General features: G+C 40.0%; 1 protein-coding gene across 1 annotated transcript; it reads right to left on the bottom strand.

The window, feature by feature from the left end:
* Window positions 1-2328: 2328 nt before the first annotated feature.
* On the bottom strand, window positions 2329-14852 carry LOC117819062 (PR domain zinc finger protein 12-like). Its single transcript, XM_034692267.1, has 6 exons — window positions 14274-14852; window positions 11674-11739; window positions 7889-8013; window positions 6330-6485; window positions 5654-5768; window positions 2329-4338 (listed from the first exon to the last, which is right to left on the bottom strand). The coding sequence occupies exons 1-6, from the start codon at window positions 14539-14541 to the stop codon at window positions 3869-3871; spliced, it is 1200 nt and encodes a 399-aa protein (XP_034548158.1). The 5' UTR covers window positions 14542-14852; the 3' UTR covers window positions 2329-3868.
* Window positions 14853-17582: the final 2730 nt, after the last annotated feature.

The following is a 17582-nucleotide window of genomic DNA, read 5'->3' as shown; positions in this document are numbered from 1 at the left end:
GGAGAAAAAAAACACACAACACCTCTGAAAACACTCGACTGAGTGTGAAACTGACTGACGGTGACAGGGTAAGGTTTTATTCGTTATAGTTTAGCTCAATTATTGGCAACAAACTGAGAGTCATTGGTCAACAGGGTCGAGCGGGAAATTCCTCCATATGTGTGTGTTAGTGTGCGTGTGCGTTTGCATGTGTGTGTGTGTGTGTGTGTGTGTGTGTGTGTGTGTGTGTGTGTCCCAAAGGTGAGTTTACTCAGCCTGTGTTTTCTGATCTTACCTAACAGTGTGGACTCTGAGGTCTCCTGTTATCAGCTCATCACATCAGAGAGTGTGTGTTTGGTGTGTTTGATGTTTTCTTTGCACTTTGCAGACAAACAGGAATATGAATCAGGACCGTATTGAGTCGTCCCTGAGGGTACAGGTCGCTTACCACACCGTGAAGTCCTGCCTGCGACTCTCAGAGACCCCAGAGTTCATCAAAGCCACAAGAGCTCAAATCAGCATCCTGAATGAGGCTAAAAATCTTGCCTTTGTCCTGAGGGGGGCGCTACAGGACAGATTTAGGACTCATGAAAAGCTCTATAAAATACACCGTACACTAGCACCTTGAACTTCACTCTGACAGATGAGTCTGCCCCAAAAACTGCATGAAGTGATGGATGACAGCTCAGCTCCCAAAAGCGAAGCCAAAACAAAAAGAGGTCCCCCTGCTGACGGGATGAAATAAAGATTCATTCTCAACAGCTAAAGCAACGCCGGGTACAACCTGATCACACACGTGTCATATCAAATCAATCCACAAAAAGGAGTGCGTAGCATTCTGCCTGTTGACACTGGTAAAACGTCACGTGGAATGGGATGAATCAAAACCGATTCAGAGAATGACTCTGATTGATCAAATCCAAATAACAACAGAGCAGAATTCTCAACAACAAAAGCAACATCAGGAACAACCTGATCACACACGTCATATCAAAACAATCTGCAGAGAGGAGAACGGAATACAACTGAATGGAACACATCAAAGCAGAATAGAATGGAACAAGATGGAACAGATCAAAGCAGAATAGAATGGAATGGAACGGAATGGAACACATCAAAGCAGAATAGAATGGAATGGAACACATCATAGCAGAATAGAATGGAATGGAATAGAACACATCAAAGCAGAATAGAATGGAATGGAATGGAACATATCAAAGCAGAACAGAATGGAATGGAACACATCAAAGCAGAATAGAATGGAATGGAACACATCAAAGCAGAATAGAATGGAATGGAATAGAACACATCAAAGCAGAATAGATTGGAATGGAACACATCAAAGCAGAATATAATGGAATGGAACAGAACACATCAAAGCAGAATAGATTGGAATAGAACACATCAAAGCAGAATAGATTGGAATAGAACACATCAAAGCAGAATAGATTGGAATAGAACACATCAAAGCAGAATAGATTGGAATAGAACACATCAAAGCAGAATAGATTGGAATTGAACACATCAAAGCAGAATAGAATGGAACGGAATGGAACACATCAAAGCAAAATAGAATGGAACGGAACACATCATAGCAGAATATAATGGAATGGAATGGAACACATCAAAGCAGAATATAATGGAATGGAATAGAACACATCAAAGCAGAATAGATTGGAATAGAACACATCAAAGCAGAATAGATTGGAATTGAACACATCAAAGCAGAATAGAATGGAATGGAATGGAATTGAACACATCAAAGCAGAATAGAATGGAACGGAATGGAACACATCAAAGCAAAATAGAATGGAACGGAACACATCATAGCAGAATATAATGGAATGGAATGGAACACATCAAAGCAGAATATAATGGAATGGAATAGAACACATCAAAGCAGAATAGAATGGAGTGGAACACATCAAAGCAGAATAGATTGGAATTGAACACATCAAAGCAGAATAGATTGGAATGGAACACATCAAAGCAGAATAGAATGGCAATTCCATCAAAGCCAAATAACAGCTGTGATTAATTCTAGACAGCAAAAGCAACACCGGGAACAACCTGATCACACTCATATTAATTTAGTCCACATAAAGCAATCCTGTTGACACTGTGGTAAATGTTAGTGTGGTCTCGGGCTGGTCTTGAGAGTTAGCGGGCCCAGATGTGGTCTCAGCCTGAGGAGCTACTGGACCAAAAACCATCTCTCAGAGGGACAACTGGAGCAACATGCTGTCCTGTGATTCAGATCTGCAGAGAGAGCGTCTCTAAGCTGCTGATCTCTGCAGACTCACTGAAACCAGATGAGGTCGTGAACATCAGGACGAAGAGGAGCAGAGGTCAGAGGTGAAGTAATACTTTATTAAGAGTACATACGCTCAAATACAGTGTCCTTTGTAGAAGTCAACATAGCATACTTATATACTGATACATGTGTCGTACATGACCTTATACATATACAGAGATAAAGTGACAGTTGAATTATATTCTGGGCATAAAGCATATTTTTATATTCACATTCTTTAACAGTTTTAAACTTATTTACATGAAAGGCCGACTCTCATAACTTTCATTATTTAAAGAGAAAGAAGTATCAACATTTACAAAGATTAGAAATGTAGATTCTAATAGTTTCAATTTAAAGCTCCTGTGAGGAATTTTTACCCGATTATGAAATGGGCTGAAATTTATACTGATGCCTCTTCATGACGTACAAAAGAAAATCAGACCGTCAGAAACACTTTGCCGTTTTCTAAATGATCAATAATTAAGCATGAAACTGTCGGTGCAGGGTAGGTGTCAGGCAAATAGCCCTCTTTAAACCGTTTTACACCTCAAAGATTCTTGATAAGTTAAAAAATAGCAGGATGTATTGGTCATAATAAGCAGAGATAAAAGCTACCTCCCTTTATCCACATGGGGGCGCCAACATAGACACAAAAAGAAAGTTCCTCACAGGAGCTTTAATGTGTGTAAGACCCAATTTGGGTCTCAACTCAAAGCTGAAGCACAGCAAACATAAACTGATATTGATATTAATAATGATAGAATTTCAGAGCATCAGGCTCCACCTTCTTTTCAATAATGAGCTTCTCTACAGGGATCTGGTCTTTTCAGTCCTCTTTATAATGCAGCTGTACAAGCAGATGCTGATGCTACTGTATTAGCATGCTTTAATTCCAAAATCCAAAAAGTCTTATTTGAGCTTTAGCATGTGAGCTGCAGAGCTAGCATGAAGGATATTATTCCAGCAGGATGAAGCTCAGACTGCGCTGAGACTGTAGCGCCCCCTGTATTCAACACACACATTACAACAATCTACAGAGAACCATCTGCATGCAAACCAACACACAACATCGTCATCTCAAAGATACTGGATTTCAAGACTTGATAAGATGGAGTCACATGCTGACACTTTCCCATCATGCAACTGTTCTACAAATCATGATTTACACCGTGTTCTGTCCAGTAAACATGTGATTGCATGCATGTAATGTACAGCCACAGTCAGCCCCGTTCACCTGTCAGCTACAGGAGAATAAAGATGGACGCTGTGACGGCTCCTGAAAAGTGGAGTCAAACATTTAGAGCCTCCTGTACAGAGTGACTGCTCCCACATGAGGGATCTGGTGTCTTATCAATAAGTTAAATATAAATACCGGCTCCGCCCGTTGATCCCTGCACAGACTAAGATGTGGAACATATCATGGCAGTATTTTGGCTTCATGTTTGTACAACGGGAGGAGGAGGAGACACAGTGTCATCTTTTTATACCACTTCCCCATCTTTAAATAATTGAGCCTGTGTCGAAGTTAAAGGTGCGTCTGTCTTTCTGTGTGTGTGTGTGTGTGTGTGTGTGTGTGTCAGGTGTGTGTCTGTCTCACAGCACCATGGTCGGTATGTGGTGAACCAGTGACGCAGGGTGAGGCATGGCGGTCAGCTGCGGCGGGTGAGGAGGAGGTGAGTGGGCAGAGTGAACCACCACGCCTCCTCCTGCAGCCACTGCTTCCGCGCTGGGTCTGTGCCGGGCGCTCTTCTGGTGCGCCCTCAGCCCCGCCAGCTGCGAGTACGCCGACTGGCAGACGTGGCACTTGTACGGGCGCTCGCCGGTGTGCAGCCTCACGTGGTTCCTCAGCGTGGACGATTGGCTGAAGCGGCGGTTGCAGAAGCGGCAGACGAAGGGTTTGTCCAGCGTGTGGATGCGCATGTGTGAGCGCAGGTTGCTGCGGGAGTTGAACCCGCGGTGGCAGATCACGCAACGCATACGACCCAGACTGATGGAAGGGGCGGAGGAGGCGGGGGAGGGGGTGGTAGTTGTGGTGGAGACGCCTTCACAGATGTGGAACTCATCTGAGAGGAGGAGGAGGAGAGATGAGTCAGACTGAAGTCGTGCTGCTTGTGATACTTCAAATTGTGGAAGCATGAAATAAAAGATATGAACGCTCAGAGGTCGAGAGCCAAAATGTTTTTACATAACTCAGAGTTTCAAACTTTTTCTTACACAGAATTTTTTTAAATTATGAGATTAATTAAAAACTTCAAATGTAATCTCAGAATTAATACCTTCGACATATTGTATAATATTTAATAATAATAATAATTTAATATTATAATACAATATTTTTTTGCAGGTACATTCTGAATTCTGAACTTTTTTAATTTACTTTTTTTTTTTAATCTTTTTTTCCTTCAATACATTTCCAAAAATGACATTTTAGGGACAATGTACGTCTTAAGTTTTTGTATTTTTCATTTCCCTTAAGATAAAAATTATAGTCAGAACTTACCACCAATCTAAAAAGTCTTCATTTCTAGTTAAATTCTTATTTCTTAATCTTACCCTAAAATTAAAGCCTGATTCCTAGAATTTTCTTACACAGAACATTTTTAATTATGAGATTAATTAGAAACTTAAAATGTAATCTCAGAATGATTACCATTGACATATTTTATAATATTTAATAATAATTTAATAATAATAATAATTGAATAATGTAATACAGTATTTTTTTATTGCATGTTTCTTTTGCAGGCACATTCTGAATTCTCTTTCAAATTATAAAATCGAACTTTCAAGTTTTTTAATTTACATTTTTTCAATGTTTTTTTTTCCTTTAAAAGGAAATTTAAAAGGCAATGTACTTCTTAATTTTGCAGCATGTTTTTTTAGCTTTTGTATTTTTCAATTCCCTTAAGATAAATATTATAGTCAGAATTTAACACCAATTCTTCATTTTTAGTTCAATTCTTATTTCCTAATCTTAAAATTAAAGGCTGATTCCTAGAAATAAAGTTGGATCTTGAAATGTATTTTAACACTTGGACATTATCCTCTCCTGTAAAAAGTTAATGTGGTGATTTTTGGAAATTTACAAGACGATAAGATTTTAAAAAAATTAGAGCAATGTGTGAAATTTTACAAAAATATCAGAAACATAAACTCAACATGATGAAAATGCTCCGTGTTTGAATTATAAGGATATAATTATAGTAGAATTATAAATAATGAACGGAGGCTAAAACTGTCTCACTGTCATCCCCTCAGGTTTAATAAAACAAACAACATTTTTTTAAGTGAGTCAGAAATATTTCCCTTGGGTGAAGATGTAATCATATTTATTTAAGTAATAAATATGTAAAATAAACACAACACTTCATATCTTACCAGTTTTGGTCTTCTTAGCCTGCTCTTCGTCTCCTCCAGGAATCCCAGGTATTCCCAGGAAGGTGTTGTGGGAGTTTCCGTACCAGACGAGCAGCTCCTGGTCCGGAGGGATCGTCTGAGGAGAACAACATGGAGGTGAATCCTCTGTCTTTAGGAGAACACTCCTCTTTTCAATAAATCAATCATCACATATATGTGATACATGTTTATCCGAGGCATTCATTCAAAGTCTTTTCTAGTTCAGGTTGTAAAGAGAGGATTACATCTGCAGTCTTTCAGCCAGCAGAGGGCGACACACACCTTCATTCCACCTCATGCTCCGCTGCAGGAGTGTGTTTCTTCAAATTGGTCTTTTTATTACATGATGACATTAACAGGATGAAAATAAGTCCAGTGAGTATTTTTATTCTTGGTAAAATCACTTCACTTGAACTTTCTCTATGATTAAAAAATGTCTTTAAATCTCTACCATTTTGAGTCTTATATTGAATATTTTTTGCACTTTTTGAAGAGATATGTTCTATCTCTGTAACTTTGTATGTAAATTAACCTTATAAAGCACATTTTGCACTTGCTCAAACATCTTTTAAAAATGTGAACTATGAATAATCACACAAAGGATTTTCCTCCTCTCGTATCTGCCGTGTCTGCATACAGTGGTGGTGCGTTCACTGACCTCGACAGCCTTGTAGAAGATGCTGCTGCCGATCTGAACCACCTCCAGGTTCTGCTCCTGCTCGTTCCTCGCACACTTAATGTACGTCATCCAGCTCCTCTGGTCCTCCTGACTCGCATCGATGAAATACCTGACCGTACCGTCCTCGTTGAACACCTGAGGGGAGGACAGGAGAAGAACAGGTCACAGGTCGCCCTTTAACAAACTAAAAATAACACAGTGATCTGTTAGTGAGCATGAAGCTGACTTACAGACACTACACGAGTAAACTATGTGAAGCTAGTCAGCTGTTAATGTAAAGGCTACATTATCTAGAGCTAGTTTATCAGTTCTCCTGTTGGTTGGTTAGAGGTGTGTGGACAGAAACACAACTAACATCCAACTACCTGAGTCTTATTGTTCAACTCTCTAACTAAACAAACAACAATATTACTACAGCTAGGCTTAATATAACTAACTAACTAACTAACTAACTAACTAACTAACTAACTAACTAACTAACTAACTAACTAACTAACTAACTGACTTAAACCCCTCCTTGTTAGCTAGCTAGCTACTACACTCAAAACTTGAAACTATCCTTACAATGCTAAGTTATGTGTTGTTGGTTATGTTAGCTAGTTAGCCAGCAAGCTACTCGTGATCTGACGACAGGGATGGCAATATGTGACGCCCAGATAAGAGCGGGAACATTTGGTGATGCAGGAAATCCTCCGTTAACCAGACTGTCTCATTTCAGTTTGGCCTTAGCTGTGCACAGAAGCTAAGTAGGCTGCTGTGTCCCCTGAACCAGGTTAGGCTAGTTAATTTAGAGGCTAACTGTTTAGCTTGGGCACTAAATTAAGGCGCCGTGTCCACTGTACTCAATTCAAACTGTAAAAACTATTGATCTAAATTGTGCCATAGCATTAGAAGCAACTCTAAACTTGAAATTATACCTTGAAAATACGAGTACTTTGACTTTCTCCTCCTCGGTTTCAGAAGTCCCGCCCCTACTTAATTTTGATTGGTCAGTGATCAAGAAGGGACATTGATGACACGGCGGTGTTCTAAAAGTTGAACTGATTTCAACTTAGAGCGCCGAGACAAATATGAGCTGACACTTATGAATAAAAAAATTGCCGCTGCCAGCGCACAAAACAGCGTTAGCGGACCTGATGGTAACAGATATGCAGTCAGTAATTCATTAAGCTAGCTGGGTAGTTAGCTTATAAGCTAATTAGGTGGCAAGTTAAGTATAGTAAGCTAATAATCTGCTTGTAGGTGAGTTAATTGGATAACACACTTTAAATTGGTAAGTTTAGCTAGCTGGCTGGCTAACACTTAAGGTTAGCTTGTCTTACAGTAGCTAGTTAGAGCTCTGTTAGTTATTTAGTTAGCAATTTAGCTTGCCAGTTGGACACGGGTCGGTTACTGGGTTGTTTATGCTAGATAAAGAGGATTCTAGTACGGCAGTCAGTTGATTTGATAAAGTGGAGCAACACCAGGTAACTAGCAGGTAAGTTAGCGATGTTGACTGTCTGAAAATGTAAACGTGGCGACTTTAAATCGCGGCTCACCTCCCACATGAGGTTGTTGTTCTTGTAGAGGTCGATGTGCTCCGGGGAGATGAGGCGTCCGGTGAACGGTCCCATCTCTGTTCCTGCTTTGATCCACGTTTTAGAGAAAATCCCCAGACCTTCTCCTGCAGGATCACAGAAGAACAAAACACAGTTAGCCTATCGGAGGGAGGGTGGTCACATCGGCATACTCTCAGACCAGAACGATGAGCTTATGGTCTCATGAAGAACGGTTACAGTACAGAACTCTATGTGAAGTGTGATATAACCCAAAGTCTGCACGGTTACGTTCAAGAACTTTAAAATGACTGTACTCCTGTGTTACATGACGTTTGTTTCAGACTTGATCCAAATATTTAGTCTCCTTTAGTTTGTTCTCCTTTTATGCAGAGTAAAGTGAGGCCTCGTTTTGAAAGGTTTCAACTTTAACATCATTTAATTAATATTATCTAAAGAGGCAAATAAGATAAATCAGTGCAACAAATGATTCAAGCAAAAGAAAATAAACTTTGAATACAACATATCACACTTTGATGTATCACTTTAAATCCGAGTGTAACGGCCTGAACACGCTAAAGACTATGTGAGGAAGAAATACAGTGGCTGGGAAATGCAAAGATTTACAAAGGGTGAAATACTTTTACAAAGTTGGAAACCAATTAACATTTTATGAAACAAAATGACAGGAACAAAACAAAATCACTAAATCAGAAACACTTTTAAAGAGAAGACAAATTTACAAACGCCAGATTCTGACGGAAAAGGAATGTACCAAAAACAGGAAGTGATTGAGTGAGTATCCCGATTCTTTCAATGTTTGGGGGGCTTTTATTTTGAAAGGACACTTCAGAATGACCTGTGATTGGCAGGTCAGTCTGTTTGGCTGTTTCCGAAATCGCCTACTATACTAGCAGTACGTACTGATATGTCCAAAATTCAGTATGTAGTAAGTAGTATGTGAACAAGAGCAAAATCTGCAGTAAGCCAAAACTCCCCGGATGTCTACTGATTCGGGAAAATATCTCAGTGTGCATCGGACCAGTCTGCCTCGCGTTTCTGTTTCCCATAATGCACAGCGCTCGTTCTGCTTTTTCTTTTTCCTCATTTTTTGACGGGGGGAATCCATTTTTGGGTGCTGTGAAAGTTATCAAATTACATATAAACCACTTCCTAACTTTTTAAATCATAAATGGATGCTAAATAAGCATTTTATTTATCGGCTTCGCCGTTGTTTACTTCCGCCTTCCGAAACCGGAAATCCAGCGAAGTCTGGCTCAGCATGCTGCATGACAGCTCGGACAGAACAGTCATACTACATACTAAATTCAAACGCAGTATGTAGAAGGCAATACCTACTGCCTACTACATTAGTAAGTAGTATGTAGCAGGCCGTTTCGGAAACAGCCTTTCTCTTCGCCAAAACAACCCGCTCATTAATCACTTCCTGTGATTATATGTAACATACGTTTTCCATCAGAATCTATCGTTTGTTATTTTGTTTCAGGACTGAATAATTTTCTTGCACAATTCTTTTTATTGATTTTGATATTACAGTGCATGTAAGCTTGACAGTGTAAAAAAGTAGGTACCGGGAGGCAGACACCCTCTCCACTTTTAAGAGTAGACTTAAAACTTTCCTTTTTGATAAAGCTTATAGTTAGAGCTGGATCAGGCTTGGACCAGCTTTTGTCATGCTGCTATAGGCCTAGACTGCCGGGGGAACTGGCACACTGACACACTGGGATCCTAGCTCACCTTCTTCCCCCCAACCCCTTCATCACTTACTTTAACTCTGCCTGTCCCATTAAAGTTACTAACCATAGACCTTTCTGGAGTCCCTGAGCTCCATTGTCTCGTAGGTTCCTCTGAGCTGCCGTAGACGTCCTCCTGCTGTGGACGATCTGTACTCCAGCTGATACGGACGTGCTGGACTCCAGCGGCAACAGCTTCTACGACTCGTCTCATCACTATCACCTCTCTCTCTTTTACTCCCCTCTATCTGTCTTTCCAGACCCAACTCAGTCGAGGCATGATGGCTGTCTAACATGAGTCTGGTTCTGCCTGAGGTTTCTGCCTGTTAAAAGGAAGTTTTTCCTCACCACTGTAACTTGCTAAATACTGCGATGTGCAATGCTCATGATGGATTAAGGTGGGGTCAGACTGAGTCTTACCCTGTCTTGAAGTTGGGTCTCTGTTCATAATTTGACATAGTGTGGTCTAGACCTCCTGTTTGTAAAAGCGTCTTGAGATAACGTTTGTTGTAATTTGGCGCTATACAAATAAAGATTGATGGAGATTGATACAAAGAATCTGTGCACAAATGACAGCATTTCAATGCAACATATTACAACAATTTTACTGGCCTATTCACGACCATGACCCCAAGTCCCTCCCACCCCAAACCTCACATTACTTACATAAGGCAACAAAAACAAAAACAAAAAACACACAAAACACACAAAACAGACACACCAAATTAGGGAAGATGACCAAATAATTTTCTAAATAAAAGATAAGAAAATGTGCAACAGCCAGGGAATTTGTATATATTTATGCCTTTATTCCAATCCCCCATTAGCTGCCGTTAACGCAGCAGCTACTCTTCCTGGGGTCCACATGAAACAAACATAACCTACAAAATATACAAAAACTGAAAATACCACAACCATTCCAAAGAATGCACATAATGTGATGTTATGTAATGTTTCTTGATATTGATTCATGGGAACGTGTACATTACATCTGTGTTCACTGAAATCCATGACCCTGAACAGACTGCCGGGTACTCTGACTGTGTCGCTCTCTCACAAACCTTATTTGTGAGTGCAGACAGTTTGATTGTTTACTCTAACAGATATTCCTAATGACATTTGCAAGGTCGCATACCAACTTCTTGTCTACTCTGAGCCATGAAAGACTGGCATGCACACTGCCTGTACTCAGCCTCACACCGGCTGGACCGGCCAGATCCACGAGTCTTGCAGCTTTATTTTGAGCTATTTGGAGTTTAGACAGATCTAAGATTTTAACATTAACAACCCTGTTTCCACTTAAACATTATGATTCAGACTGATAAGAGAACACCTCAAAATGTGTTCCTGCCAATCACAGCGTATATCTCCACCATGTTAGACTGTCCCCAACATTAACAACTTTTAAATCCTGCCTTAAAACATATTTGTACTCCTTGTCTTTTAACCCAGCATGAGAGCTGTGTGGTCTCTGTCTCTGTCTGTTGTTTTATTGGATTTTTATTTGCTCTTACAGTGTTTTAATTTTCTTTTTTCTTTTTTGAAGTGTTCATTCTGATTCTTTTATTTTATTCTATTTTATTCTCTGACAGTGTTTTATGTTCCTTGTGTTTTAACTTATTTAACCTCACTGTGCACTATGCATTTGATTGTTCTTTTAAATGTTCTATATAAATAAAGTGGAATGGATTTGGAATTTCAAAATAAATGTATATGCTAAATTTCAAATTGCTTTTATTTTGAAAGACTAAATCAGATTTAGCTGTGATTGGCAGGAACACATTTTGAGATGTTCTCTTATCAGTCTGAATCATAATGTTTTTTTTATGCCAAATATATATTAATTCCCCGGCTGATGCACATTTTTATATTTTGCGGACGTCTTTTATTTTGAAAATCATTGGTACATTCCTTCAGAATAAGCGGTTTGTAATTTTGTTTCTGGACTGGTAAAAATGTTCAGTCTCTTTAAAAGTGTTTCTGATTTTGTACATTTGCATTAAAGACACAGAAGTAGAAATAATGAAGGTTTACCTGGGACTGAGCTCTGAGCGATGATCACCTCGCTGGGTAAAACCAGGCTGGACAACTTCTGCACCTCTGAACACAGAAAACAATTATTCATTTACATGTTTTTGAGTTGTATTAGAAGCTGTAGTGATTTTCAGGATGCTAAAATTCCCAGAGACAGTGAAAGCAGCAGGAGAATGCTCAGTAAAAGCACCCTGACAGACTGAACTGGAGTTTAAAGGTCTGTTTTCTCCTTGAATGGTCGCATTATGTCTGCAGATCTCCCCCCTGCTGACCTCTCAGAGCAGAAATCTTCATTTATCAAACTGAAAGTTCAAACTGAGACAGATTTTGCGCGCAGAGTATAAAAAGAAAAGTCCAAACTCCGGAGAGGATGCGGAGAAAGTTTGAGATTAAAACGCGCAGAGAAGGAGAGACGCGTCAGAAGCTGTTTCACGCTCAGGACGAAGCGTGAAACAGCTCGTGACATTTAGGAGTTCAGAGATTTAAAGGGAGATAAAAACACTGCACGATGATCCGCATTAAAAACCAGAGAAGAAGAAAAGAACAAACTCATAAATGCCACGAGGGGGGAACGTGCAGCGCTGCGCAGAAAACCGGATTTACATTCCTGCAGGAATAATCCGTTCAAAATGAAAAGAGGAGGATCAGGAGAGATCTCACACACTCTGTGGAATTATCCACAACGAATTCTAATAAAAACAGAAACGAATTTAACTTTAAGATTGAATTAGAGGAGAAAGAAAGTGAAACAGAGGCCTGTTTGAGCCTCTAAGCACGGACAGACACATCAGATATATTTCAGCGACAGACGAGAAATCTACAGAATAATCAATTTATATGGATTAATATCATTCTGTAATTATTCATTTTTAAATATTTAAATATGTTTGAGCAAGTGCAAAATGTGCTTTATAAGGTTCATTTAATTACAAAGTTACAAAGATAGAACACATCTCTTCAAAAAGTGCAAAAATATTCAACAAAGACTCAAAATGGACCAGATTTAAAGACATTTTTTAAATCATAAAGACAGAGAAAATAAAGAGAAAGTTCAAGTGAAGGATTAATTATTATATTATTAGAATTAATTTTGTGCCTTTCATCTGTCTGAACCTGACCCTGTTTTCATCCGTGCGTGTTAAAGGCTTGATCACAAACTGGTGAGGTTCAATGTAAAGCTAATTAATGCGCATTAATCTAATAATCCGGCTGCAGATTAAACTCTCTTTAGGTCGTTTTAAAGTCATTACAGAACACAGTTATTCACTTAAATGTGAAATTATTGGATTAAATCTGTTAATCTGATAAAAAGAAATCACAAACCGAGTCAGTTTTTTCTGTTTGACTTCAATAAATAAGAAAACGAAATAAAAAAGGAAAAAAACTGGTGATTAAATGTGAATATTTGTGATATTCAGCGTGAATCTGGCGCGTGATGTGGATGTCTGCGGTTCATTTTGAGTCCAGGACGCGCCCTGGTAGTTAGAAACATTCGCTATTTTACTCTGACTTCATTTAAATTAATATTAAAGTCATTAAAAATATAAAAAAATATTATAATTAAAGGCAAAACTTCGGATTATCCTGGGAGCATCTTTGCTGATTCTTAAAGCGTCTAAATGAAGGTCTGTGTAGGAGTTCATTCAGGATCAGAAGTTAAAGAAAAGAAGAAAATATAACTATAAAGGAAATATTTTAAATGTTTCACAAAGAGTTTTAAAAAAAGGTAAAAGGAGAGACTGTGATCCGCACTGGTGAGCTGATAATGTAACACCAGAGACTTCAGAAACCTTGGTGTAGTCTTAGACTCAGACCTTAATTTCAGCAGCCACATTAAGACAATTACAAAGTCAGCCTACTATCACCTTAAGAATATATCAAGGACTAAAGGACTCATGTCTCAGCAGGATGCAGAAAAACTCCTCCATGCATTTATCTTTAGCAGACTAGACTACTGTAACGGGGTCTTTACAGGACTCCCTAAAAAGTCCATCAGACGGCTGCAGCTCATACAGATACTGCTGCTCGAGTCCTAACAAGGACCAACAAAGTAGACCACATCACTCCAGTTCTTAGATCCCTACACTGGCTTCCTGTCTGTCAGAGAATAGACTTTAAAATCCTGCTGATGGTTTATAAAGACCTGAATGGTTCAAACTGATCTGCTGCTACTTTATGAACCACCTCGACCTTTGAGGTCCTCAGGTACTGGTCTGCTTTCAGTCCTTAGAGTCAGAATGAAACATGGTGAAGCAGCGTTTAGTCATTATGCACCACATATCTGGAACACACTCCCTGAAAGCTGCAGGTCTGCTCCAACTCTCACCTCTTTTAAATCAATTAAGACTTTTTATTTAACACTGCCTTCCTATCTTAGCACATTTTAACCCACTTTAAATGAAAACTTTAATGTAATTTTTAATATATTTATAATTTTCCTTTTCTTTTCTGTTTTATTATATTTGTCATTTTAATTGTGTTCTTTTAAGCTTCTAATGTTTTAATGTAAAGCACATTGAGTTCAATCCTCGTGTATGAAATGCTCTATATAAATAAAGTTGCCTGTCCTTCATGTGATGTTAATAAACTGCGTCACTGACCTCCAGAGAAAGACTGCGCGAGCACCTCTGCAGTGAACGCCGTCTTGGGGCTCGCGCTCGGGGCGGTGCGGTCCTCCTGCTGCAGGTGATGCTGGTGGGGCGCGTGGTGGTGGTGCTGCTCGCCCAGCACGTGCCTCCAGCGGCCGTACAGGAAGCTGTGCAGGATGTCCGAGGTGATGACGTCCGCCAGGGAGAGAGGCTGCTGCTGCTGCTGCGGCTTGAAGCCCGGCTTCAGGCCCAGAGAGGAACCGGGCAGCACGGAGCCCATGGCTGAGGGGGGTGGGTGGGTGGGGGTACCCGGGGAGGAGGTGAGGAGGGAGCCGGTGTGAGGGGAGGAACAGTCCTCCAGGAGAACCAAAAGTTTAAAAGAAATCCTAAATCAAAAAATCTCCACCTGTTGTTGTTGAGAAATGAAAATAAACCAGCCTGAGGTTAATGTGGCTGCAGGCTGTTTGTTCGCTTTAATGTTTCAATAAAGTTTAAATGTTGAAAATCAGAAATGTTAACAGAAGTTGTGAGGAGCAGAAATCAGGAGGACAGAGTGAGAGAGGCTCTTTATAGACTCTGTAATCACCTCCTCCTCCTACATCTCTATAAAGAGAGGAGGAGGAGTGTGTGTGTGTGTGTGTGTGTGTGTCTGTGTGTGTGTGTCTGTGTGTCTCCTCCACGCGCTGTTGGCTCCGCTTGCAGCTCAGGCTCGTGACACCGTACAGACACTCAATTAGGACTTAATGAGAAAACAACAACAACAGAACAGACTCTTGAGGAGCGGTAGAGACCTGCTCCTGCGTGGTCCTGGTCCTGCTTCAGGATTCTGCAGGTTTAAAAAAAAAAAAAAATGTTTCATGATTTTTTCTAAAAGCGAGAAAATAAAACAAGGAAACAAAACGAGGCAGAAAAACTGAGCAGGCACAGAATCAGTGAGATGGTTTTAGGGTGAAGTATTTTCAGAGGAAAACTGAAACGTTTGAATCCTTTAAAAAAAAAAAGTACACAAGACTTAAAATCAAAGTGATGGGACTGCAGGCAGGTCAGTTCAGCACCTGGACTCTTCTACTACAGAGCCATGCTGTTGTAACACGAGCAGAATGTGGTTTGGTGTTGTCTTCCTGAAGACGTCAGTGTCTGGATGGCAGCATGTGTTGCTCCTAAACCTGTTTATATTGTTCAGCATTAATGGAGCCTTCACAGTTGTGGAAGTTACCCATGCCATGGACTCTTATGATCCCCATACCATCAGGGACGCTGGCTTTGAACTGTGAGCTGATAACAAGCCGGGTGGACCCTCTCCTCTTTAGAGCGGAGGACACAGCGTCCAGGATTTCCAAAAAGAATGTCAGATTTTGATTCATCAGACCACAGGACAGTTTTCCACTTCCCCTCGGTCCACCTTAGACTGGCTCAGGTCCAGAGAAGTCTCTGTGGTTCTGGATCATGTTTATATGTGGTTTCTACTTTTCATGGTTCAGTTTTAACCTGCATTTGTGGTTCAGTGATGAACTGTGCTCTCATACAATGGTTTCTGGAGGTGATATTGAGTCAATGCAGTGACTTCCACTACAGAGTCATGTCTGTTTTTTAATGCAGTGACTTCCACTAGTCATGTCTGTTTTTAATGCAGTGACTTCCACTACAGAGTCATGTCTGTTTTTAATGCAGTGACTTCCACTACAGAGTCATGTCTGTGTTTAATGCAGTGACTTCCACTACAGAGTCATGTCTGTTTTTAATGCAGCGACTTCCACTACAGAGTCATGTCTGTGTTTAATGCAGTGACTTCCACTACAGAGTCATGTCTGATTTTAATGCAGTGACTTCCACTACAGAGTCATGTCTGTGTTTAATGCAGTGACTTCCACTACAGGGTCATGTCTGTGTTTAATGCAGTGACTTCCACTACAGAGTCATGTCTGTTTTTAATGCAGTGACTTCCACTACAGAGTCATGCCTTTTCTTAATGCAGTGACTTCCACTACAGAGTCATGTCTGTGTTTAATGCAGTGACTTCTACTACAGTCATGTCTGTTTTTTAATGCAGTGACTTCCACTACAGAGTCATGTCTGTTTTTTAATGCAGTGACTTCCACTACAGAGTCATGTCTGTGTTTAATGCAGTGACTTCTACTACAGAGTCATGTCTGTGTTTAATGCAGTGACTTCTACTACAGAGTCATTTCTGTGTTTAATGCAGTGACTTCCACTACAGAGTCGTGTCAGTTTTTAATGCAGTGACTTCCACTACAGAGTCATGTCTGTGTTTAATGCAGTGACTTCCACTACAGAGTCATGTCTGTTTTTAATGCAGTGACTTCCACTACAGAGTCATGTCTGTGTTTAATGCAGTGACTTCCACAACAGAGTCATGCCTTTTCTTAATGCAGTGACTTCCACAACAGAGTCATGCCTTTTCTTAATGCAGTGACTTCCACTACAGAGTCATGTCTGTTTTTAATGCAGTGACTTCCACTACAGAGTCATGTCTGTTCTTAATGTGGTGACTTCCACTACAGAGTCCTGTCTGTTTGTAATGCAGTGACTTCCACTACAGAGTCGTGTCTGTTTCTAATGCAGTGACTTCCACTACAGGGTCATGTCTGTTTTTAATGCAGTGACTTCCACTACAGAGTCGTGTCAGTTTTTAATGCAGTGACTTCCACTACAGAGTCATGTCTGTTTTTAATGCAGTGACTTCCACTACAGAGTCATGTCTGTTTTTTAATGCAGTGACTTCCACTACAGAGTCATGTCTGTTTGTAATGCAGTGACTTCCACTACAGAGTCATGTCTGTTTTTAATGCAGTGACTTCCACTACAGAGACATGTCTGTTTTTAATGCAGTGACTTCCACTACAGAGTCATGTCTGTTTTTAATGCAGTGACTTCCACTACAGAGACATGTCTGTTTTTAATGCAGTGACTTCCACTACAGAGTCATGTCTGTTTTTAATGCAGTGACTTCCTCTACAGAGTCATGTCTGTTTTTTAATGCAGTGACTTCCACTACAGAGTCATGTCTGTTTTTAATGCAGTGACTTCCTCTACAGAGTCATGTCTGTTTTTTAATGCAGTGACTTCCACTACAGAGTCATGTCTGTTTTTAATGCAGTGACTTCCTCTACAGAGTCATGTCTGTGTTTAATACAGTGACTTCAACTACAGAGTCATGTCTGTTTATAATGCAGTGACTTCAACTACAGAGTCATGTCTGTTTATAATGCAGTGACTTCCACTACAGAGTCATGTCTGTTTTTTAATGCAGTGACTTCCACTACAGAGTCATGTCTGTTTGTAATGCAGTGACTTCCACTA

Source organism: Notolabrus celidotus, chromosome 9 (genome assembly GCF_009762535.1).
Source record: "Notolabrus celidotus isolate fNotCel1 chromosome 9, fNotCel1.pri, whole genome shotgun sequence".
In the NCBI taxonomy this organism is placed as follows: domain Eukaryota; kingdom Metazoa; phylum Chordata; class Actinopteri; order Labriformes; family Labridae; genus Notolabrus; species Notolabrus celidotus.
The sequence above is the reverse complement of the archived record's forward strand: the minus strand, read 5'-3'. Positions and strand labels throughout refer to the sequence as shown.

Excerpts from the sequence above, each read along its gene's own strand:
- LOC117819062 (XM_034692267.1), bottom strand. The coding sequence starts at position 14,541 with ATGGGCTCCGTGCTGCCCGGTTCCTCTCTGGGCCTGAAGCCGGGCTTC. Across the intron at positions 11,740-14,273 it reads CGCGCAGTCTTTCTCTGGAG|AGGTGCAGAAGTTGTCCAGC; the intron begins GTCAGTGACGCA and ends TTCTGTGTTCAG. Across the intron at positions 6,486-7,888 it reads ACAACAACCTCATGTGGGAG|GTGTTCAACGAGGACGGTAC; the intron begins GTGAGCCGCGAT and ends TCCTCCCCTCAG.